Source organism: Sander lucioperca, chromosome 19 (genome assembly GCF_008315115.2).
Source record: "Sander lucioperca isolate FBNREF2018 chromosome 19, SLUC_FBN_1.2, whole genome shotgun sequence".
Taxonomy (NCBI): Eukaryota; Metazoa; Chordata; class Actinopteri; order Perciformes; family Percidae; genus Sander; species Sander lucioperca.
The window spans coordinates 21,885,794-21,907,134 of NC_050191.1; the positions used below are offsets into that span (position 1 = coordinate 21,885,794).

A 21,341-nucleotide genomic window follows, 5' to 3' on the forward strand; every position below is an offset into this window, starting at 1 on the left:
TTAGTCTCGCATTGCCAGACCTTCGTCTATAGCGCTGCGGAGGAGGGTCTGGCTAGTCCACACAACGATCCGGGATGGGAGAAAAACGTGCTCTGGTTTATTGGCAGTTCCTAAAACCAATCACAATCATCATGGGCGGTGCTAAGCGCCGAGCAGAGCCACGGTGCCTCTGCAAAATAGCCTCGGAAGGAACTTGTTTTGGTGGAACGCGGGCGTTCAAAGGTTGTTTTAGTCGTGCAACAGAAAACTCAGATTGGACAGATAGTCTAGCTAGCTGTCTGGATTTACCCTGCAGAGATCTGAGGAGCAGTTAACCATAGTCCTCATAAATCCACCAGAGTTTAGAATGCCAACACAAAGAAAGCGGAAGGTAACTGGAGATAAAGGAAAGTAACGTAACTAATAATGCAATGTTTGGTGGTAAGTCAGTGGTAACCATGGATGTGTTTACTACTGTTGCCAGGCAGCCTTGCTTCCACTCTCTACGTCTTGCTTATTCACAGAATTTTTATTTTTACGCCCCCTGCCATTTTGGAGAATACTGCAACGAACAATGCGTTGAGCGTCCTCTCGCATGCTCGTAGCTGGCACACCTTCTGCTGAGGCTCGCACCACAGTGTCAGGCGCGAGTATAAACAAAGATTAGGAGATGGTTCTCCCTGCTTTGTTACATTACAGTATGGAGGACATTCAAGTCAATCTCAACGTTTTCATCAACCTACTATCACAGGGGAAATGCTGATGTTAGAATATTTATGACTTTTTCTGGTCCAATTTGTCTATTGTCTTTTCATAGTAAAAATGGACTGGAAAATTAGCAAAAGCAGCACCTCCTGTACATTTTAGGTATAGCAGTTGGCAAGAGGAGATATAAAATACACGTCAGTTACAATCCATGGTGTATGTCACATGCAGTCCTCTTATGATGAAGAGTAGGAAACTGGTCTCAGTTTTAAAGGAATGAATGAATGAAAGGAAAATGCTATTTAGAACTATTGAATACCTATTGGAACACACCAATACAAGTAGTAGAAAATGAGAAATGTTCTGGAGCTTTCTATTAATGTTACTATTCAACCCAAACAAAGCAAAATGGTTGGATAGATATGGTATGCATGGCTTTCTCAGTTCATTTTAATTCCTACTTTGTTCTATCTGTACAGCATAGAGGGTTTTGTATCAAAGTTGAATTAAAACTCTTGAATAAAGTATTTTAAATGAACTTAATTATAATATAAGCAAATACAAAGTCAAGTAGTACGAGTACCTTTGCAAGGTATACTACAGCGGTTGTGCTTAGTTGAATAATTAACATCTGACAATTATTATTAGCTTGAAAGTCACCTCCCAGACAGACTTACTGACTGACTGACTACTATGCCGCCCCCCCCCCCCACACACACACACACACACACACACACACACACACACACACACACACACACACACACACACACACCCACCCACCCACCTGGCATGCTCGACGGGACGCGAATTAATTACAAAATCATTTCTGCACCCATAATGAATTAAGGGAGAAAATCAAGTGCTCAATTAAATGATTAGGTTCTGAGCTACAGCAAAGTCTTTGCAAATTCCAGTCAAAGCCAGAGTATTAGAAGCAATCTGCCTTCAACAGACCTGACCATTGTCCCTTATCAGGGAGCTGAGTGCTAGCATTTTCCTATCAGCGCGAGAGCTGGTACTGCATATGTTTCTCTGCCTCTGTCTCTCTGTCACTCTTTCTCTTGCCCTCATCATTATTGTTAGAGCTCCTTTTTTGTACACCGTCTTCCTCCTCTTCATTTGTCATTCTTCATTTCCCTTCCCCTCTCCCCTCCCCACTCTCTGTCTCTCTTTTTTTGCTACTGCTCTCTTTTTCTCCCTCCAGGCAGCAAGGGAAAAGCAGAGCTCTCAGGCCCAGCTGAAGGCGCTGAGCCAGCAGACTGAGGCGGCCCGCAGGGAGCTCGCTGAGATCCTGGGCCGTCTGGCCCAGCGCGAAGAACAGCTCCACCGCAAGGACGTGGAGCTGTCCGAGACCCGCCAGCGCCAGTTGTCACTGGAGCAGGAGATCCGGGAGGTATGGGGTTGAACGTCCAGAAATCTACAATATCTTTAAAATCACAGTAGGGACACACAAAAAAAAGTTTGAATCCATCAGGCTATCTCTATGTCTAGATAGCTTGCCTTTTAAAAAAATGACAGCAGTCAGCATTGAGGTTGAATCGAACAGTATCACAATGTCATTGTCTTGTGTTTATTCCACAAGACTTACAGTATGGATAAGCTGTTTGATTTGTATTTATTAGATTATTTTCAAATTGCACTTACCCTGCTGTGCATGAACATAGCTGTTCCTCACTTTGTGTGTTTCCCATTTGAATGGTCAGCGTATGAGGCGGCGGCTGCTGCGTGCGCTGGGACCTATAGGCTTTAGCTTCCATTTTGATGAAATTATTCTCTAATCAGTTGCATATTATGGCGTGGATACATCCCTCGAATGCATACTGCAGTCCCTTTTGTCTTGCTCTCTCAGATATTTCACCTGTTCGCCAAAAATGACTGAATGTCTGACACCGGTGCATACATACTGTAACAGACGTGCCAGGTGCGAAAGCTTGTCAGGTGTAGCAACAGTAACTAAGGAGGGCGGGGCTTAGCGAAGGGTCAATTACCATGAAGTATGCTGTTTGGGTGTCACGTAAAGATGACACCTTTAGTCGTCAGCAAGCATTGAAGTTGTGCCAAGGTAGAGTATATTTCTTTTTTCCAGAATGGTTGCAGGGTTTCCGCGGGGTCTTAAAAAGTCTTAAATTGACTGAATTATTGTGCTTAAGTATTGTGTTCTAGGTCTTTTAAACAGGTCTTAGTTTTCCTACGTCAATGTAACGCTACCCCTAATGCTCATTGAAATGCTCCTGCAGCAAGTTTTTTTTATTTATTCTGTGGGCTTGTAGTTCTTTCTTCGCTAGTCCAAATATAATTTGCTGTATTACAACTACAAGTGAGACCAACATGCAACTTACAGTACAGTAAATTGCAGTTAATCAGCTTTTGTGTTATTGGTGCGAGTCTTTTTTCGGATTGTACCACACTTCAAACTCATTTTATTCTTCAGCTCTGGGGAAGTGTAAGTTCAGCGATACTTGGCTTGAAACTACTGAATTTAGGGCCTGGTTAAAGGCAGTTGCTAACAGCAACTGCTGCACATTAGCATTCTTGTACAAATCCCAGTCTAACCACAGACATGTTGATTTAATTCTGTTGGCAGACCAATTTGTCAATTTGTTCAGTTTGAGGTGTTAAAAGTAAAAAATGAAATGAAACCTCAGCTTAAGAGTTATTGAATGAGCTTTGATCAGATTCTAACAGATCTTAACCTCTAGGTGAGGGAGGCCTCCGCTGCCCTGGAGGAGGAGACTCAGCGTCTGGCCGATGTCCAGGCGAGACTCAAGGAAGAGAACCATAGGCTGAAGGAGCGAGCAGACACCCAAGCCCGCCACTGTCAGAGAGACCAGGACACACAGGCCGAGCTCCAGGCCGCCCTAAAGCAGATGACATCCGCCCATGCTCAGCTAGTCCAGCGGTTGGCTGAGGAGCAGAGCTCCAAGAAGGAGCTCCAGAAGAGCTGCGTGGAGCTCCAGGCTAAGCTAACGGCGGCGCAGGAAGAGCGGGCTGCACTGGGGCAACAGCTGCAGCTCCAGAGGGAGGTGCATCAGAAAGAACTGGACAACACAAAGGCCATGATGGAGGGCAGCGGGACAAAGAGGTACCGGGAAGTGCACGACATGCTCAAGCTCTGCCGTCAAGAGCGGGATGACATTCAGGCACACCTGACGGAGGTCAAGGTAAGCCCCCCTTTTTTTTTTTCTTTTTTTTTTTTTTTTTTATTAATAAGCTCAAAGTATATTTTTTTTCCATAAAGGAAAAGTACAGTTAAAGAGCAGCTATTATACTACTTTTCTGGTCTTAGTTTTTGATTCAGGACACCTTTTAGAGCAGCCTGACATGATTCACCGCACAATAAACTATGTAGATCATCGGGAAACTCTTACCATCATCTGCAGCTCCTCTGAAAGCTTGGTTTTCGTTGCCCCCCCCCCCCCCTCTTTGCAACAATGTGCCAGGGTTTCCCGCAGCACTTTGCAGTTAAAGCGGACGCCTAAGCAACACACGCCTGACGCCTTACCTACGTCGTCAAAAAAAAATAAAAATAATCAGTTTTTACAATCCTTAAATATGTGATATGTCTCCTGTTAACCTTTCCTGATTGCTTCGTTTTCGACCGTGGTCAGAAAACCAGGGGAGACTCGTTACCTCGGGCCGACGCTACAAAATAAATAACGTCGGGGTTAAAATCCCGCTTAAAATGTTTTCAGAAACACGTTTCGGTGAACTATTTTAGTACAATATGAGATCGTATTCTGAACAAGCCGCCATGACAGTCTGGCTGTGAATTTCCGGAGAAAAAAGAACCACATGACTCGTTCGTCCAATCAGCTGCCGGTTTTCATTTTCTGGGAAATAATCAGACTGTTAATGGAAACAGTACAGAGCAGCGCCGCCTGCTGCTATAGATAGCTGCTATAGACGTATTACGTTTTGCGCACGCGCAGAGCGTACGCTCAAGTCGGCGTCGCCTCAGTGTGTTCTGAGGCATTTTTTGGACCTCGGGACCCGGCTGATCAGTCCGACTGCCTTTTCTGCCGACGGTCAGCCTGTCTGGTTGGTGTGTCAGGGCCTTTAAAGGAGCCGCAGTACCATTTTACAACACTCTGAACAGTGGCATCTGGTGGTTGAATGTCATCGCGCTATCTATCTCCATTCTTTACCCGGGGAAAAAGAAAACATTTTTGTTATAGTGTTGTATAGTTTGTATGGTGTTTGTTAAAATTGCACATTGCAACTGTTATTTTGAAAAGCTGGTTATTTATGAATTATATATTATTATTTATATATTATTATATGGGGTGGTACGGTTCATGAAAAAATATCCGAACCGCTCGGTTCGCTTGTCTCGGTTCAGAGTGTGTGTGTGTCGCACAGTTTGTCAGTACACTGTTAATGTGCACTAACCACTTACTGCCGTAGTGCCCACTTTCGACACCTATGTTAAAACACTTACTGGAAACGACAAGGGGGATGAGCGTGACGAACGCAACATGGCAGCTGATTGGACGAACGCGTCACGTGGTTCTTGCTGCTCCCGAATTTCAAAACAGACTCTAATGGCGTCTCGTTCTGAATACGATCTCGTATTTTACGAAAATAGTTCACCGAAAAGTGTTTCTGAAAACATTTTAAGCGAGAAATAGGCCATACAGTTGCTGAATCTGTCTGCTTTTTTGATCGACAAAGGTCAGTTTAAAAGATTTTCGTCAGATTTTGAGAGGCGCCGAGCCGACCGCTCCTCAGGAGTATGGAGTGCTGCTGCTGCAGGTCACGTCACATGCAGAAATGTCAAGTGGGAGAGATAAGGAAGGCTGCCCGGAGTTGGAGGATGTGCTAGCGTCGTGTATAGTCTGGTGTGTGGGAACATTTTGGATTTCATGTTACCTATGATGACAGCGGAAATAAAACAATAGATAGAACTGCCACTGTGTGCGTGTATTGTGCAACATGCATTCAATATGCTAATTTTAGCTATATATCATATGCTGAAGTATATTTCTGGAGTGTTAAAGATTAAAAGAAAAAATAACAAGAACCGTACAGAACCGAAAACCGTGACCCTAAAACCGTGATACGAACCGAACCGTGGATTTTGTGAACCGTACCACCCCTAATTATTATATATACCTGGTCTGACGGCAAACCCCACCCTACCACCTTAACTAACACATTTTCTGCGGGAAACCCTGTGTATTTCCAAAAATGTTGATCTAATACTTTAAACGTACCTAAAGGCCCCTCCAAAATGCAGTGCTGAGCTCTGAGTTATGTATCAGATGTCAGGGTCATAAGCCAACCAAAGAGATGTTTTTTTCTTTGCACCTAGGCATGGATCACAGAGTGCCACACACTAATTGACATTTGGACTATCATTGGCACACACTTCACATTCAACGCAGGGTAACGTGCCTCAGCCACTAAACATCTGGCCTATTTCCGACTCAGCGAGACACAAACAAAATCCTCATTTAGAGTCATTTTTTTCATTGGCCGCGGCTCTGTCCTCTGAGTACGGATGAATCGAGGATAGCTGAGCTCTTAATGGTGTGTGGTGCCCCGTGGATCCTCACGGCCACTCCAAAGCTCCAAGCGTGAATATTTAAAAACTCCGATATCAGACCTCAGAAGTCTCATCAAGGCAGTGCCGGAGATAGGCGACTCCACTTGACTTCCTTCCCCCGGTGCCCTAACTGCCTCCCTTCCTTCAATATCTCCAATGCTGAGCCCTCATGGGTACATTGTTTCTTAAGGGGCATGGTCCTCCCTGATATGGTTGAGTTTAGCCCATTAGCGGTGCTGAATGGCATTAATATCTGACATAGCTCATTGTAATGGTGTCATTTCCGAGTGTGGCGAGGACAAGGGCGTTTGCGAGAATGTTTTAAACTACTAGCCTACGGGTGCTGCAGATGTCCCTAAGAAGCCCACCCAATATTCACATAGCACAGCCAGAGGCCTGTGTTACGATTTAGATACAGTCAAATGTCAGAAAAAAGCTTAAAATATTCTTATTTTCTTGTCCTTGTCCTCTCAGTCTTAATTTCTGCTCCACTCTATCTTCTCTCTTGCTGTCTCTCTCTGTCTTAATCCCTCTCTTACTGCCTCCCTCCAGTTCTAATTTAGCATTTTCCATCTGTTTGTCCTCTCTCTTTTGTTTTTTTACTTCTGGCAGTTCTGTTTTTTTTTTTGTTTGTTTTTTTCATTTTTTCTTTGTTTGTGTCATTTCCGTCACTCCCAGTCTTCAGTTATTGTTGTTCGTTCCACTTCACTATATCTTCAGCTGTGTGTTATAATGTGATCATTGTAGATAGAAAGCTTATGTCTGAGGCAGGATTTGCCTTTGCAAGCTTCAGCTGGACTGAGACATGAATTAAGGACTTAGACTATGATTTAAGAGTCTTGGCAATGGCATTAATCATTTCTCTTGACCCATTGCATAATGATGTGTGTTTGTTTGTGCGGCACAGAATGCCACGTCAGACCTTATTGTGAGATTACCCTGTACCTACCAGACTTCAGATCTTTTAATAATCGTTAAGGGCCACTGGCAAATTTGGCATGCTATATGATCCACTAAGCCGCATTTATGTCAACGAAATGGCAACTTTGAAAATGTATTCTACTCTCCCAGTTTATTTTAGAGCTTGGAAATCACAAACAAACTGCAAATTGCTTTTAAGTTGATCTTTTTTTGCAGCAGATAAACCATCAGTCCTTCATATCTCAAATTACTGCCTGTGTTAAACACCCGTTCTCTGCTAGGCGGATGCAGCGTCAGACAGGGAGCTGTGTGGGGCGCTGCGCATCAAGTTGGACAGGATGAAGGATGAGTGTGATAAGCTGGCAGCACAGCTGAGCACAAAAGACGAGGCACACACACTTCTCCACAGAAAGTACCAGCTACTCAAACAGGAACTGGATGACAAAGTAAGCCCTGCCTCCTTTGACAAGTTTTTCAAACCTAGTGACTCATATCGAATGACGTGAAACTTCCAATAAACGTGGAGCATGGGTTATCATATCGGTGAAGTGTATCTATCCTCAGCAGAAGTTTTCCAATATTTGTGCTGATTCTAATTAAGTTTTAATAGAAGCATGCTCTTCACTGAATGTGCAGGCTAGGGCTGCACGGTACGAGGAAAATATGCGATGTGCAATAACGTTGTTGAATATCGCGATAACGATATTACTTGTGATAAATAAACAAATATTAAACTGTACTCAGTTCTGCATTTCTGCTGCTTTCAGTATTCTGCAAAAATACGACAAAGAATTTAAAACAAATGAAAGGAAATCATTTCCAACATTCTTTTATTTTACAAACTGAACATTGAATTGAATATAAAAGGCACCACTAAAAAAAGAACGAGAGTTGCATTTTAAAGGGCCATTTTCTACTGATATTTTCTTTCAACTAACACAAAAAAATCTCTGAGTGTCTTTCGCCACATGACGCAACCTTTCGCGATGTGTCGCAACCTTTCGCGATGTGTTCACTGCGCCAAAAACGATATATTGTGCAGCCCTAGTGCATGCTTCACATTGCAACTTTGACACCTTATTTGATACTATACACGAGGAGAAAAAATAAAGACATTTGACTATGAAAATACAACCAGATAATGCATCTCTAGTCTAGAAGACTGGCTATTCATGCAGCAGTCATACAAATAACCAGAACAATAACTCCTTTGCTGGGTCAGATATGACTGCAACAGGAAGCAAAACAGGGATATACAAAAGTACAAGGACATAGCTTTCCTTCCTTCCTTCCTTCCTTCCTTCCTTCCTGGCATTAAGATCTAGGATATCTGGTAGGGTCACATGGTCATACAAACCTAAGAACGGTTTGCCAAATCAGCACTATTTTTTACAGGGTCTTTATCAATACGTCCTCCAGTGTTTTACAACAGCAGTTGCAGTATTGAACACCTATTCACTTCTCTGACAGGCCCCTGATAAGTTGTATGGGGCTCTTTGGGGATCCATGTATTGATTTGAAATTGGGTGGATGGAGGAAAAAAGAGCTCTTATTAATGTAACATGGGTGGTTTATTATCCCAGAGACAAGATAATGATCCACATTCCCCGGGCAGCAATGATCAGTTGGTTCCTGTACATATCGATCAAATGTGTGAAACTATTGACAGTGCAGGCCAGAGAAGGAAACTTAACTAGGTCTGTTTGTGTGAGGGGAAACTGAATGGCTCTCTGCTGCCCAAGGTGGGTCCTTCTTCTGCGTGTGTATTATTGAGTAAACTGTAACAACTTCAGTAAACAAACCTGGATGTATTTACTCATTTACAGAAAATCTGCTGTGATAAATGTGTTTATATTGTCCTGTAAGATTCAAACGACATAGCTAAAAACTAGAGTTGTTCCGATGCCGATACCAGTATCTGATGCGCCTCCTATACTGCCTAAAATGCTTGTATCTGTATCGGCGAGTATGCGAAACTCTGCAGTGATCCGATCCCAATTAATTTGAAGCCCTGAAAAAAAATTACTTTAAAGGTGCACTACGAGTTCCTGCATGGTTTCAGCACAATTTAATTTTTGTCTCAAATCGTAGGCATCTCTCCTTGATCCGCTAGCTGCCTGCCCCCTGGATACACTGCGAAAAAGCCCGGTCTCAGGAGACAACACAGGGGTCTTTTTCAGAGTGTATTCAGGTGGCAGGCAGCTAGCAAATACAATTGAACAAGGTGCTCCTTTTTTAAAAAAAAAAAAAAAAAAAAAAAGTGGGAATCGGTATCGGGAAGGAAAAAATTGCATCGAAACATCTCTACTAAAAACACCAGACAGCGATCGCTAATTTGAATCCTCAATACCCGACTCAGCTCTCTCCCATCCTCCACAGGTCAGGCTGGTTGAGCGGAGACGCGATTCCGAGTCAGAGCTTGTTAAGCTGGAGGAGAAGGTGTTGCGGATGGAGGCAGAGCAAGAGGCAGTCCTTACCACCATAGGGGAGGAACTAGATGCAGCTTGTCGCAGCCTGGCTCGGAACGGTGAAGACAAACTACAGGTATTTTATTTAATCCCATCTTATTTTGTTTTGATTGTTGTGTGTGTTTAAAGCTGCATTTAGCAATTTTGGCCACTATAGGGCTTTAAAACAAACTCACAGGGAAGTAACGAAGTACAAATACTTCGTTACTGTACTCAAGTAGATTTTTCAGATATTTTTACTTTACTATTTATTTACTCCTTACATTTTTAACACGAATATCGGTACTTTCTACTCCTTACATTACATTACATTACTCCTTACAAAATTGGCTTGTTACTTTAGTTTCAAATAATTTCAGTGGAGTCACTGTTATTATTTTTCGCGTCATCAATACCGAATCCAATCTAATTGGATGGGAATATACGTTACACTTGACGCACCACTACAAGACGACTCGACAGATTCGGCAGCATTCATTCACGGCAAATCATTGCGGCTTGATGGCGGTAACGTTAGCACATAGTAGTATGGACGGCGACATGATTGTAAATGAAGAAAATGGAGATCCCAGAGATTTGGCAGACAAGCAGCAAGACATTCAAGGCTACTTTTATACTTTAAGTAAATTTCCAAGCCTGTACTTTGTTACTTTTACTTGAGTAAAGAAGTTAAATCAGTACTTCTACCAGAGTATTTTTTAACACAAGTATCTGTACTTCTACTTGAGTAGGGGAAGTGAGTACTTTTGCCATCTCTGCTCACAGATGCCAATAGCATCAGCTTGATAATGAACATGGCTGCATACATTTGCCTATTTACACACCCATCATGCAGACACAGATCAACATAAGCATCCAATTGGAGTTGTGCAATATTGGTCCAATATTGACTCGCTCATTAGCTCTGATGGTCCACCAACTCCTGAGAATGAAATTGGGGTCGTTAGTTTGCTAGATGCTCAACTTTCCAAACCAGTTGCTTGTTTACTTCAGCTTTTTGTCAGGTAATGCTGGGCAAGTGGCATGCACTTACCTTGTCTGAAATGGTTTGCTGAGAATGGCTGTCTACAGTTTTAATAATATATATGTGGTGAGATCTGTGGAACTCAACCATTCAGTATCTGTGTGGGCCAGAGAACCAGAACAGTGAGGTAAAAAGCTGCAGTTTGGTTTTGGTACTATTAGCAACTCTTTTACATGATGCAGTCATTTGATTCCATGCTGATATGTATATTTAATTGTATATGTCATTTCCATAATCAAGCTTTAATGTGGACAGGCTTTTGAGACTTGAGATGAAACCATATTAGGCCTCCCGCACACTGGCTGCATGGCCTGAGCGTGTCAGCAGCTTGGTGTGTCCGTTTTTATTTCGGCTCCCATGTTAATAGGTTAGAGCTTGCACGCTGCCTGCGTGATATGCACGTCTCAGGCGCGGCTTGAGCCGCGCCGAAAACGCGTGCATGCTAGAAATAGGACCGACGTCTATTTTTCATGCGACACACAAGCGTGTTGGAAGTGTTTCCAGGCAAAATAGAACACGAAAAGATGTTTATGTCATTTTGACACAAATACATATTAATAAATGACATTTTGATGTTTGAAAGTATCTAGGTTTTGACATAAACATACAGATATATGTAATTTAAAAAAAATAATTATCAATTTTCAAATATTGCACCTGTCAATACAGAACGAAATATTCTGTAGCCTATTTTGCCGTCAGTACCGCCGACGTTGTCTTTGCTGTAATCAAATCAGTATATATTTATGTTTAACATGAAGTATACTACTGCTTGAGTGCATTTTATCAATGGGAAACATACATGTGTACAGACAAGGCTAGCAGCAGCAGCGCCGCGTCAGACATGTTTCTGGTGTGCAAAGACAGAAAACGCCACGCAGCCGCCACGCTACTGACACGCAACAGAAACGCCAAAATAAAAACGGACACACCAAGCTGCTGACACGCTCAGGCCACGCAGCCAGTTCGCAGGAGGCCTTAGAGGAAAAACAGAAGAGAAAACAGTCTACTTTGTCTGATGTTGTGTGTCTAGTTCTAACATACCAAGTGTATAAGTTCAGCTCACCCAGCCAGTCTTGGTTTAAGTGTTAAAGAAATAATCATGAAGAAAATACATATGTTTTGTCTAAGCCACCTTCATCTAAGCCCACTAGGGCTGCAACTGACAGTTATTGTCATCGATTCATTTGCAGATTCAATTTTCAATTAATCATCGACAAATAAAACATCAGAAAAGAGTGAAAAACGTCCATCGTAATTTCCTAGAGCCCAAAGTGACGACATCAAATGTCTTGTTAAAATTTGGGTGACTGTTTTGTCTGTCCAAACCCCCAAATAATGGATTTACCATAATGTAAGACAAGGAAAAGCAGTTCATTTTTACATTTGAGAACCTGGAACTCTCAAATTTTTGTATTTTTGCTTGACAGAATACCTGAACGATTGATCGATTATCATAATAGTTGCTTTTCTGTTGATCGACTATCTTGCACATACTGTACTGAATACTGTGATGAAGGCTATATGGTGTACATTGTGTAGCTTGCTAGCTCGAAGGTTGTTGTTTTCTGAAGCAAAGGGATTTTGAGAACGGCAACACTCAGAGAGCTGAAGGTGAGGGGCTTTACCCTCATAATGGGACAAAACGCCATCTAAAACAACCCTTTCTGTTACAGTAGTTATTGCATTCAACTATTGCAGGTATACTTATTCGAACAAAGAATAGTGTAGTATAATTCTCTGAATGTACAGTACATAATATACAACCACACGCACCCAGGTCTGGTAGATGTTAGATTGCATACATTACACAATACAACCTATTATGCACAGTATAAAGTAAAATATATTTTTTATTAATATAAAAGTACAAAGTTTTCTACAGTACAACTGACAAACGTTAACACATATTGCCTACAGGAAATACCCACACCCTTATACACTAATAAACCCATGGTACTCACACTTACTCCCCCTCTACAGTACATGCTTCAAGCTAGTTTTCCTCTGCTCCACCAAGCTAATGAACCCAGCCAGCTCTTATCTGCTCGTATAGATTTCCCAATCTGGTCCAGCAGTGCTCGGCCAGACATGTGAGCCAACCCCTCGCCTCATCTGTAATCTGTCATGTTGAAAAGAAGTCAAACTCACAAATGATTGGCCTAATGAGGGGAATCATTAACAGTTCCAGGGTGTATTAGGTTTCAGTTACCTCATGATACCCTTCTTCCTTCTCTTCAGAAGCACTAATGCAAGAAGTTGTAAGACAGTGTAGCGCTACATTGAAAGTTAAGGAATTAATCGGGGTAGTGCGCTGCCATATGGGAGATGAGGAGTTTACTGAGTGTTGGCAGTTAATAAATCAGTTGCCAAGGAAGATTTTAAATTAGTGAAAGTGCTAAAAAAAAAGCCACAAAATACTATGACCTCTCTCCAGTAAACCAACAAGCTAATATACACATCTTTATACAAGTCTAGAACTTCAATGTCAAAATTAGTTTGACGTCTTTTTGTTGTTGCCCTAAACGATAAACCTTGTGGGGACCCTCATAGGACTGGGACGATATTGCTTTTGTCCCGATTCGATTGTTTCACGATACATGGGTGCCGATTAGGGGTGGAACGGTAAACAGAAGTCACGGTTCGGTTCATACCTCTGTTCAGACATCACGGTTCGGCACAATGGAGGGAAAATCATTATATTATAATAATTATATATTATGCATGTCTCAGGCTGTACCACCTAGTGTCATACAATCAGCTATAAAACTGAAAATACAGCATCTCCTATTTATGAAAGTGCAAATTACGTGGAATAATAACAAAAAAAAAATTCTACTTAGGCGAGACCTTCCCCCACAAAAGTATTCTTGCTATTAAGTGGGACAGGCATACCTTTGCCAACTGGCCACAACCTCCTGTAGCTTCTCAGCTAGGTGAGTGCTTGTGTGCTGCTCATACAGGGGCCGCGTCTGTAGAACTGACGCTTTCATTTCCCACTCAGTCAACAAAATGAGCAGTCACCGTGAGATAGCTTTCCGTAACACGAGAAGGGAGAAGTTGGACAGTTTTTTTTTTTTTTTTTGTATTGATCCAGTGATTGGCACATCTGGGTGATGAAGTCGGATATGTATATATACGAATACATGTACCGTTCCACCCCTAGTGCCGATTCGTTTTGTAGTGCGATTTTCATTTATTCAGACCTGCCAACATGTACACATTTTTCGTACTCTGCATGCATTTTGACCCTTAAGTACGCTTGTATGATTCGCTGCTCTCTAGGTACGCATTTTGTTGCATCTTTCATTTCATTTCAGTTTCCATGCAATCTATGACATTGATTCTGCCGCTGAGCCACAGCGTGTAAGGGAGTGAAAAGCTTTCAGCCATTCAGAGTGCTGCATTTTAACCCTCCGCCCACCTGCCCCTCCTAGCCAAATGCTTTGCGCGTTTAATTCAATTCAGTGCCTCAAGCAAGCCTGGCTGGCCGGATAACTGTAGGCTTGAATGCCATGGCTGAACCGCCTCAAAAAAATGGTTTGGAAACCACAGCGATTTCTTGACAGCTATCGGGAGAGATGGCCTTGCCTCCACATGTCCAGACTACCTCATCACGCGTTCTGCACCGTGTGCAAGACATAAATCGATATCAGTCACGAAGGGGCAACAGGTAACGAACACAGTCCCACGCACAAATACTGAGTCGGGTATAGCTGCAGCCTGGATACCTCCCGTCTCATGCCCCCAAGCTCACGAACTTAACCGTGACTTCATTTAGAAAATAATTCACAATTTCGTAGGCTATTCTGAACATCTGAATTTAACGTTGTATTCTGAACATCTGAATTTACCGTTGGACGTGCCTAGGCATGAGACAGGAGGTCTCCAGGCTGCAGCCATACATTCTTGCAAATACTCCATGCCCACCCCCCGAAACATAATAATATTAAAAATAAAAGGATGATAAGAAAAAAAACGTTCATAGTGTCAATAGGCTAGCCTATCACACCCGCCATCCTTCCCATTAGTTGGGGGCAGTTAGAAAAGTGGTGAAATGGCTAGAAAACTAGAAGGTTTTAGACAGGCCAGGTGCTGATTAACGTAAGATAAAGGTAACAGTTAGGCTATTTTTAAGCCTAATTGAATTTATGAACATAAATAATGACCTTGACATCATAACTGGGAGTCCAGCTGTGACGAGCTCAGTTAATGATGCATAGCATACAATAGGGCTATTTGCTAGGCAACTGACATAATGCAATGTCACCCATGTCAACCTTTTAAAAGCCTATCTGAAAATATGACCCATGTTATTTATTAGCCTATAATTATGTCTCTGCGAGGCTTCAACCTTGTGCTTTTTTAGTAGTTGCTTTAGGCCTATTTAAAGTTGCTTTATGAGTAAGTCAGAAGAAGGCTATGTGTTAACCTGGTCTGACTCTCATCTTTAACACAGAAGTACTTAGGCCTATTTATTAGCTCACTCCGCCTCCTATTGGTTAGACTAACAAAAATATATGGGCACAAAATATTAAACCGGATAGTATAAGAAAACATTTGTGTAGTTTCACTACACCTACTCATCCACTCCATTCTTCTACACAGTAATAATAATTTATTGTAATCTAGGAGGTAGTGATGAGCCAAACAATGTATTTGAATATAAATTACATGTATCTAGTTTTCCTTTGAATGAATGGGTCTCATAAAATGTCTTCAAGGTTGGCAGGTCTGTTTATTGCAATTCTAGAAGTATTGTGATTCGATAGTATTTCTTTTTTTATTTATTCTTTATTTATTAGGGACATTACCTATGACATCACAACTAAATATGAGAGATGCAAGGTTTTTTAGGATGTCTAGCCTCCGCTAATTTGCAGTCCTTGTCCCTTGAATATTGCGATTTGCTTTTCCTTCTTTTAACAAAAATTAAAGTTGAATAATACACTTCTAGAGACAATACTGTATATCATGAGACATTTCTAAAAAGTAATTGTTTTCTAAAAAGATTCCACATCACATGTCAGTCAGTCAGTCAGTCAGTCTGACATTTATTTCATTTGTAAAGAAGTACATAACATAGATTTGTTTCTGCGATTGGTCTGTTTTGCTGGAAACGGATATGATGTAGTCGCCGTCAGCGGTACCGTATATTAGGTCAACCACTGGTAAAAAAAAATTCTAGGGAAAAGAATCAATTTTAATAATTGTCGCAAAAAAAATCACGATACATACAAATTTCGATTTCCCCCCCCCACCGCATCTAGGGAAACTCCCCTGTCCCTTGCTGTCTCTCTCACTTGTGACCTACTTCCTGTCCACGTCATCTTTTCCTTAGGGCTCAGCTGGCTCAAGTAAGTGCACACCATGTACTGCAAAATTCTGTGTTTGAATCCAGCCTGGGACATTTTTTTTTCTTCCTGTTTCCCTTCACTTTAGGCTGTTTAATGAAGAGAAATACCACACTGGTAATCTCCTTTCCACTTGCTGTTAGTGTTTTACATCTCTGCCTCTTCTTCTTCTTCTCTCTAAACTTTGCCATCTTTTCCATTTTCTCAGCAGAAGGTGAAACAAACAAACCGTAACCAAAGACACACAGTCACAGATTTACTCGCATTCTGAAAGAGACACATAAACCACGCAGTCGCACATTTAAATTAGCAGTGGCAGATACTTGGATTCCACGGCGGTGCTGCTGAAAAAATATGGTGGCGTTTCTTTCTCTTCAACCCCACAGACAGCACTTTCAACTCCCAGCCTACTTGTTCACTTTCCATCAGTTTCACCTCCTTTTTGTCTGCCACCGTGCAGAGCTGCCTTTGATGGTTCAGGAAAGAGTAAAGCGAACGAGAGGCATGTTTTATCCTCCCACACAGTCCCACGCTCTGCCATGCGGTTGTATGCACTCTGAGACGGGGACCTCAGCACAGCAGTACTCCATTGCCGTACTTTGAGCTGCCGTGGCAACAACTTGGGAAATTCGTTTTGCTTGGATCTGGTTTTGAATGGCAGCTTGAAAAAGTAGCTTGACACCTCTGCAGTGACAATGTTGTTTGCCAAGGCACGGGACAGAAAGGGTCCAAAATATCTTGCTGTGTGCTTTCCTTGTCTGTTGATCATGCGTAAACACTTTGCCACAAGGGTGAACTTGGGGAAAAAAATACGGTTGTACTTTTTTTGTTGACTTTGTTCATAGCTGTGTGTGAGTTTGTACATGAGAATTTGTGTTTGTTATGACTTCTGGCTTTTATGTTTTTACCTATAACAGGATGGGAGTTATGGTTTTGCTCTGTCTCTTTGTAGGAATGCAGGATGTCTCCCTGTAAATGGATTTGTACAATACCTTATGGGACGGTTAGTCATGGGACAAAGAAGCAATTATTCTATATATAATAATAATTGAACTATTCTCACTACTTCACCTTCTTCTTACTCAATTCAAGCCAGCAACCCAGTGCAGCGTCAGCCTTTTCCAGAAACAAAATATTCCACATCTTTAACACATTATTCGTGTTATACTTTTCAGTGACATTCATACTAATAAAACTCATTCCCACTTTTTCAACTAAAAACAATTAAAACATGCCACATCTTTCAAACATTCTGGGTATTATTAAACTTTTCAAAGACATTCATACTAATTAAACCCATTCCCACTTTTTCAACTATTCTCACTACTTCACCTTCTCACACAATTCAAGCCAGCAATCCAGTGTAGCGTCAGCCTTTCAACATGCAACATTCACAGTTCTCTAGTTTACTTTTCATATTCCATAAGAACGTGTGACTTTCATCTAATAGACATTAGGCACAGTTAACACTGTATGATGTTTTAGCCACGTAAAGTATTTCTTCTCATTTCGTAGGATTAAATACATATCGTAACGTCATAAATAAATGCTTTGTGTGTGTGTGAGACTTTGAAATGTACTCCATTTGGTGTGACTTGGATGTTACACGACAGTACAAGTACTGTTTACGACAGTAGTGTTTTTCTTTACGCTCTTGACCGTGGAATGTGCGCGTAATAATAACGAGGCAACATGCTGTTTTATTATAAATCCATGGACATGGTGGGCAAGCTCTGGCTAAACATCCAAGCTCGGGCGCGACTTAATCAGTTGTCAGGAAAGAAAACAAAACGTCTCGCACCGTGCTACTATCAAACGTTAGTAACGTTAACGCTACCGTTAGCTCGTCGGTGAGAATCATGGATGAATGGGCAAGTGTCTAAAGGTCTCGCCACAGATGCAGACGAGGCGGAGGGCATGGGGCTGAGGTTAGCACAACAAACGGATCGGCGTGCGAGTCAGTCACACTATGGCGAGCGCTAATGAAACTGCTGAGCTGGAAGACCCGCCTGCAGGTTCCTGATCAGCTAGCAACGGACTGTGTCGGCGTTGCTCCACCTTCGTAGGGTATGTTTGAAACGCAGCCAACATGCAAACTCACATTTGACGGCATCACCCACGTGCCGATCACCGGGGTGAGGAAAACAAACAAACAAACCGGAGCCCACCTCTTTATCCCCGCAAATATGATCCGTCGTGAGCACGGTGTATTTTATTTTGAAAATTAACCGGATGTTTTATTTTGTTACTGTGCTCGACTTCCTGTCCCGCACTATCTGCCCTGTGCTGAATTGCTGCGGAGCTCTCCGGCGTCCGGCAAAAATAGAAGCTCTGCGTATTTGCTCCGGTAGGGCTGCGGACCGCTGGGACGGAGTCGGAACGCAGCCGTTCTACAGCCGTTCTGCAGTCAGTGAAAATACACACATTGACTTGAAACCAACTGACCACCGCCGAGCGGATCCACAGGATCCGCAGACGTTCCGCAGTTGGTGGAAATTGGGGGTTAGACGCAAAAGCAGAACAGGATGAAACAATAACAATTGGCATATACGCACATTATATATTATCTTATCTAGCCAAGGTGGAACTAATTGTATCACCTCATAATGCACACCTTTTTTATCATCCTATTTATTTTGTATTTTTTAGTTTCATAGCATAAGAGCTCTTCATGCAACACATATGTTATTATCTTATGTAACTAGAGTACAAACACCTTACAACGCTGTTGTAAATTAAATATGATTGTTGAGTGTTATAATAAAATGCTTTATTCAATTCAGGTAAAATCAATCAAATCATTTTTTTTCTCGGGCCTAAAATCCACACTTATTTTCTATTATATAGCAGTGAAGTTGGCATTAAATTTCATCCTAGGTGGTCTTAAAAAGTCTTAAATTTAAGTTAAATAATCCTGGGGGTACCGTGGACTTTGGTGATATCTGGCTTTTCCTCTAGCGCCACCATGACGTTGACATTTGTAATGTATTGGTAACTACTGGATGGAGTGTCATGAAACTTGGTACACACGTTCGTGTTTCCGTCAGGATGAATTATAATAACGTTGGTGATCCCCTGACCTTTTATTTTCTACAATACGTTCCTGCAAAACTGTCATTCTATCAGCCTCAGTGTTACTTTGTGCTTGGTGCTAATGTTACCATAAATAGTAGGTTAAACTAAGATGAAGATGGTAAACATATCTGCTAAACATCACCATGTTTGCATTATTTTTGTAAACATGTTAGCATGCTGATGTTAGCATGTAGCTTGACGCTGTGCTTAAGTACAACCTCACAGAGCTGCTATTGTGACTGAAGACTCAGACTGACTTCAGACCTCTGTCAGAAAAAAACGTGTGCAGGGTCGTCTGGCAAAGAAGTTCAACCTGGCTCACCTTTTGCCAGGTGAAGCCAACATGATGTAATCCAGCAAAACACTGTGGTGGCCAATCAAATAACGCACATTTGTGGTATAAAACTTTGTAACATGAGTATTTCCACTGTTTACCTTGCGATCGTCACGCTGAAAGGTTAGCTGCGGTGATAACTTTTGTGAGTTGTAAAATCGTGTGTCAGTATCACAGATTTGGCCTCTTGATAGGCCTTCAGATTTACGGATCTCTTACTCAAACTGGACTTCCTGGGACCTATTTCATGTCTCATTGGTACCTGATGGAGCACAGCCCCACCAACGCAGCCCCTTTCTTTGTTATAATGCATTGCTTCTTTTTGAATCTCTGTTTAGTTGTGTTTGAGCCATCAGTAAATTTAGGAAAGGATGTCCATTACTGGCCAAATCAGAGAAATGGATAAAACTGCCACATTAGGGTTACCTGGAGGCCTATTGGTTCAGACATGAAGCATAACCGCAATGTCCTTTGTTGCATGTCATCCCCCTCTCTTCCTCCATGTTTCCTTTCTGTATCTACACTATCACTATCTTAAAACAATGACTGGCTACGCTTGTTTTTTTCCCCCCAAAACCTGGTGCAGTGGTTTAAGTGCAAACCTAATTACCCCTGAACAGACAGAGATCGGATTGTGTACAGTACATGGGGTTACGATAATTAACGAGAATGATTAAAAGTAGAATTAGAACAGCCATATCTAATGTTCCAAGTGAAACAAGCAGGTAATGAAGCATATAGGTAATTGTTAACCTTTTGCTGAAAATTCCACATGTGAAGCTGGCACATATATCAGTTGCATAGTGTTGGCAGAGGCATGCTTTCAACTGAGTGCCATCTAGTTATGTGACTGTTATCTGTGTGTGTGTGTGTGTGTGTGTGTGTGTGTGTGTTTGTGTGTGTCAGCAGTCATTAGGAGTTGGCAGACAGTCAGTTTGTATTGCTGATGCTGACAAGCCTGTCTGGGAAGGATGGAACATTCTCCCTAAGCTCATTTTTATGACCCACACACAACCTCTGTGTGTAGGTGTGTGTGTATGCACAAGTGTAGTGTCATAGGCTGTTAAACATACACGCACAGCAATTTATGCTGGCAGGAGCCGTTCCTCACAAAAGTTAAGGGTTTGACAAGAGGCTTTTCTTCTCATTTGTATCCCGCTGTTTGTCCATTCACATGTATAATCACTATTTCTGCTTTTTCTTTTCGCATAATTCCTCCAATGTCTATATATATATATATATATATATATATAATTTTTTTTTTTTTGGTCTATTTACAAATCCCAATTCCAGTGAAGTTGGGACGTTGTGTAAAACGTAAATAAAAACAGAATACAATGATTTGCAAATCCTTTTCAACCCATATTCAATTGAATACACTACAAAGATACAAGATATTTAATGTGCAAACTGATAAACTATTGTTTTTTTGCAAACATTCACTCATTTTGAATTTGATGCCTGCAACAAGTTCCAAAAAAATCTGGGACAGGGGCAGCAACAGACTGGGAAAGTTGAGGAATGCTTAAAAAACCACCTGTTTGGAACATTCCACAGGTGAACCTAGGGCTGGGCGATATGGCCTAAAAATAAAATCTCCGATTTTATTTTTTTTAATTCGATTTACGATTTTTTTCCGATTTTCCCCCCTACTTATTAAGGAAAGCAATAAGTACAAACGGCAGACAACTTAAAGCAAATTTTGCTTTTATTTAATCAAAAGCAAGACAAATGTAACCCCCATTTCTGGGATGAATAATAAATAAATGAACACCCTCTTGGACTCAAAGTCCCAGCTGTGTTTTAAGTCACAACTCTGTCTAGACTAAAAGGAGACATACATTTCCCCTGATAGCGCAACCGTAAAGTCTTGGAGTGCTTTAACCGCCTTGTTTACTGACTCCAAAACCTCGATGTCTTGCCAAGGGGGCAC

At 41.7% G+C, this 21,341-nt stretch overlaps 1 protein-coding gene across 6 annotated transcripts in view; it reads left to right on the forward strand.

The window, feature by feature from the left end:
* LOC116041965 (centrosomal protein of 128 kDa) overlaps positions 1–21,341 on the forward strand; it is a 91,962-nt gene that overhangs the window by 45,133 nt on the left and 25,488 nt on the right. For all 6 annotated transcript variants that reach the window (XM_035995294.1, XM_035995291.1, XM_035995293.1 and 3 more), the window contains 4 exons: positions 1,892–2,080; positions 3,387–3,848; positions 7,435–7,599; positions 9,533–9,697. In XM_035995294.1, coding sequence (XP_035851187.1) covers positions 1,892–2,080; positions 3,387–3,848; positions 7,435–7,599; positions 9,533–9,697 — 981 coding nt within the window. The remainder of the gene's footprint in view (positions 1–1,891; positions 2,081–3,386; positions 3,849–7,434; positions 7,600–9,532; positions 9,698–21,341) is intronic.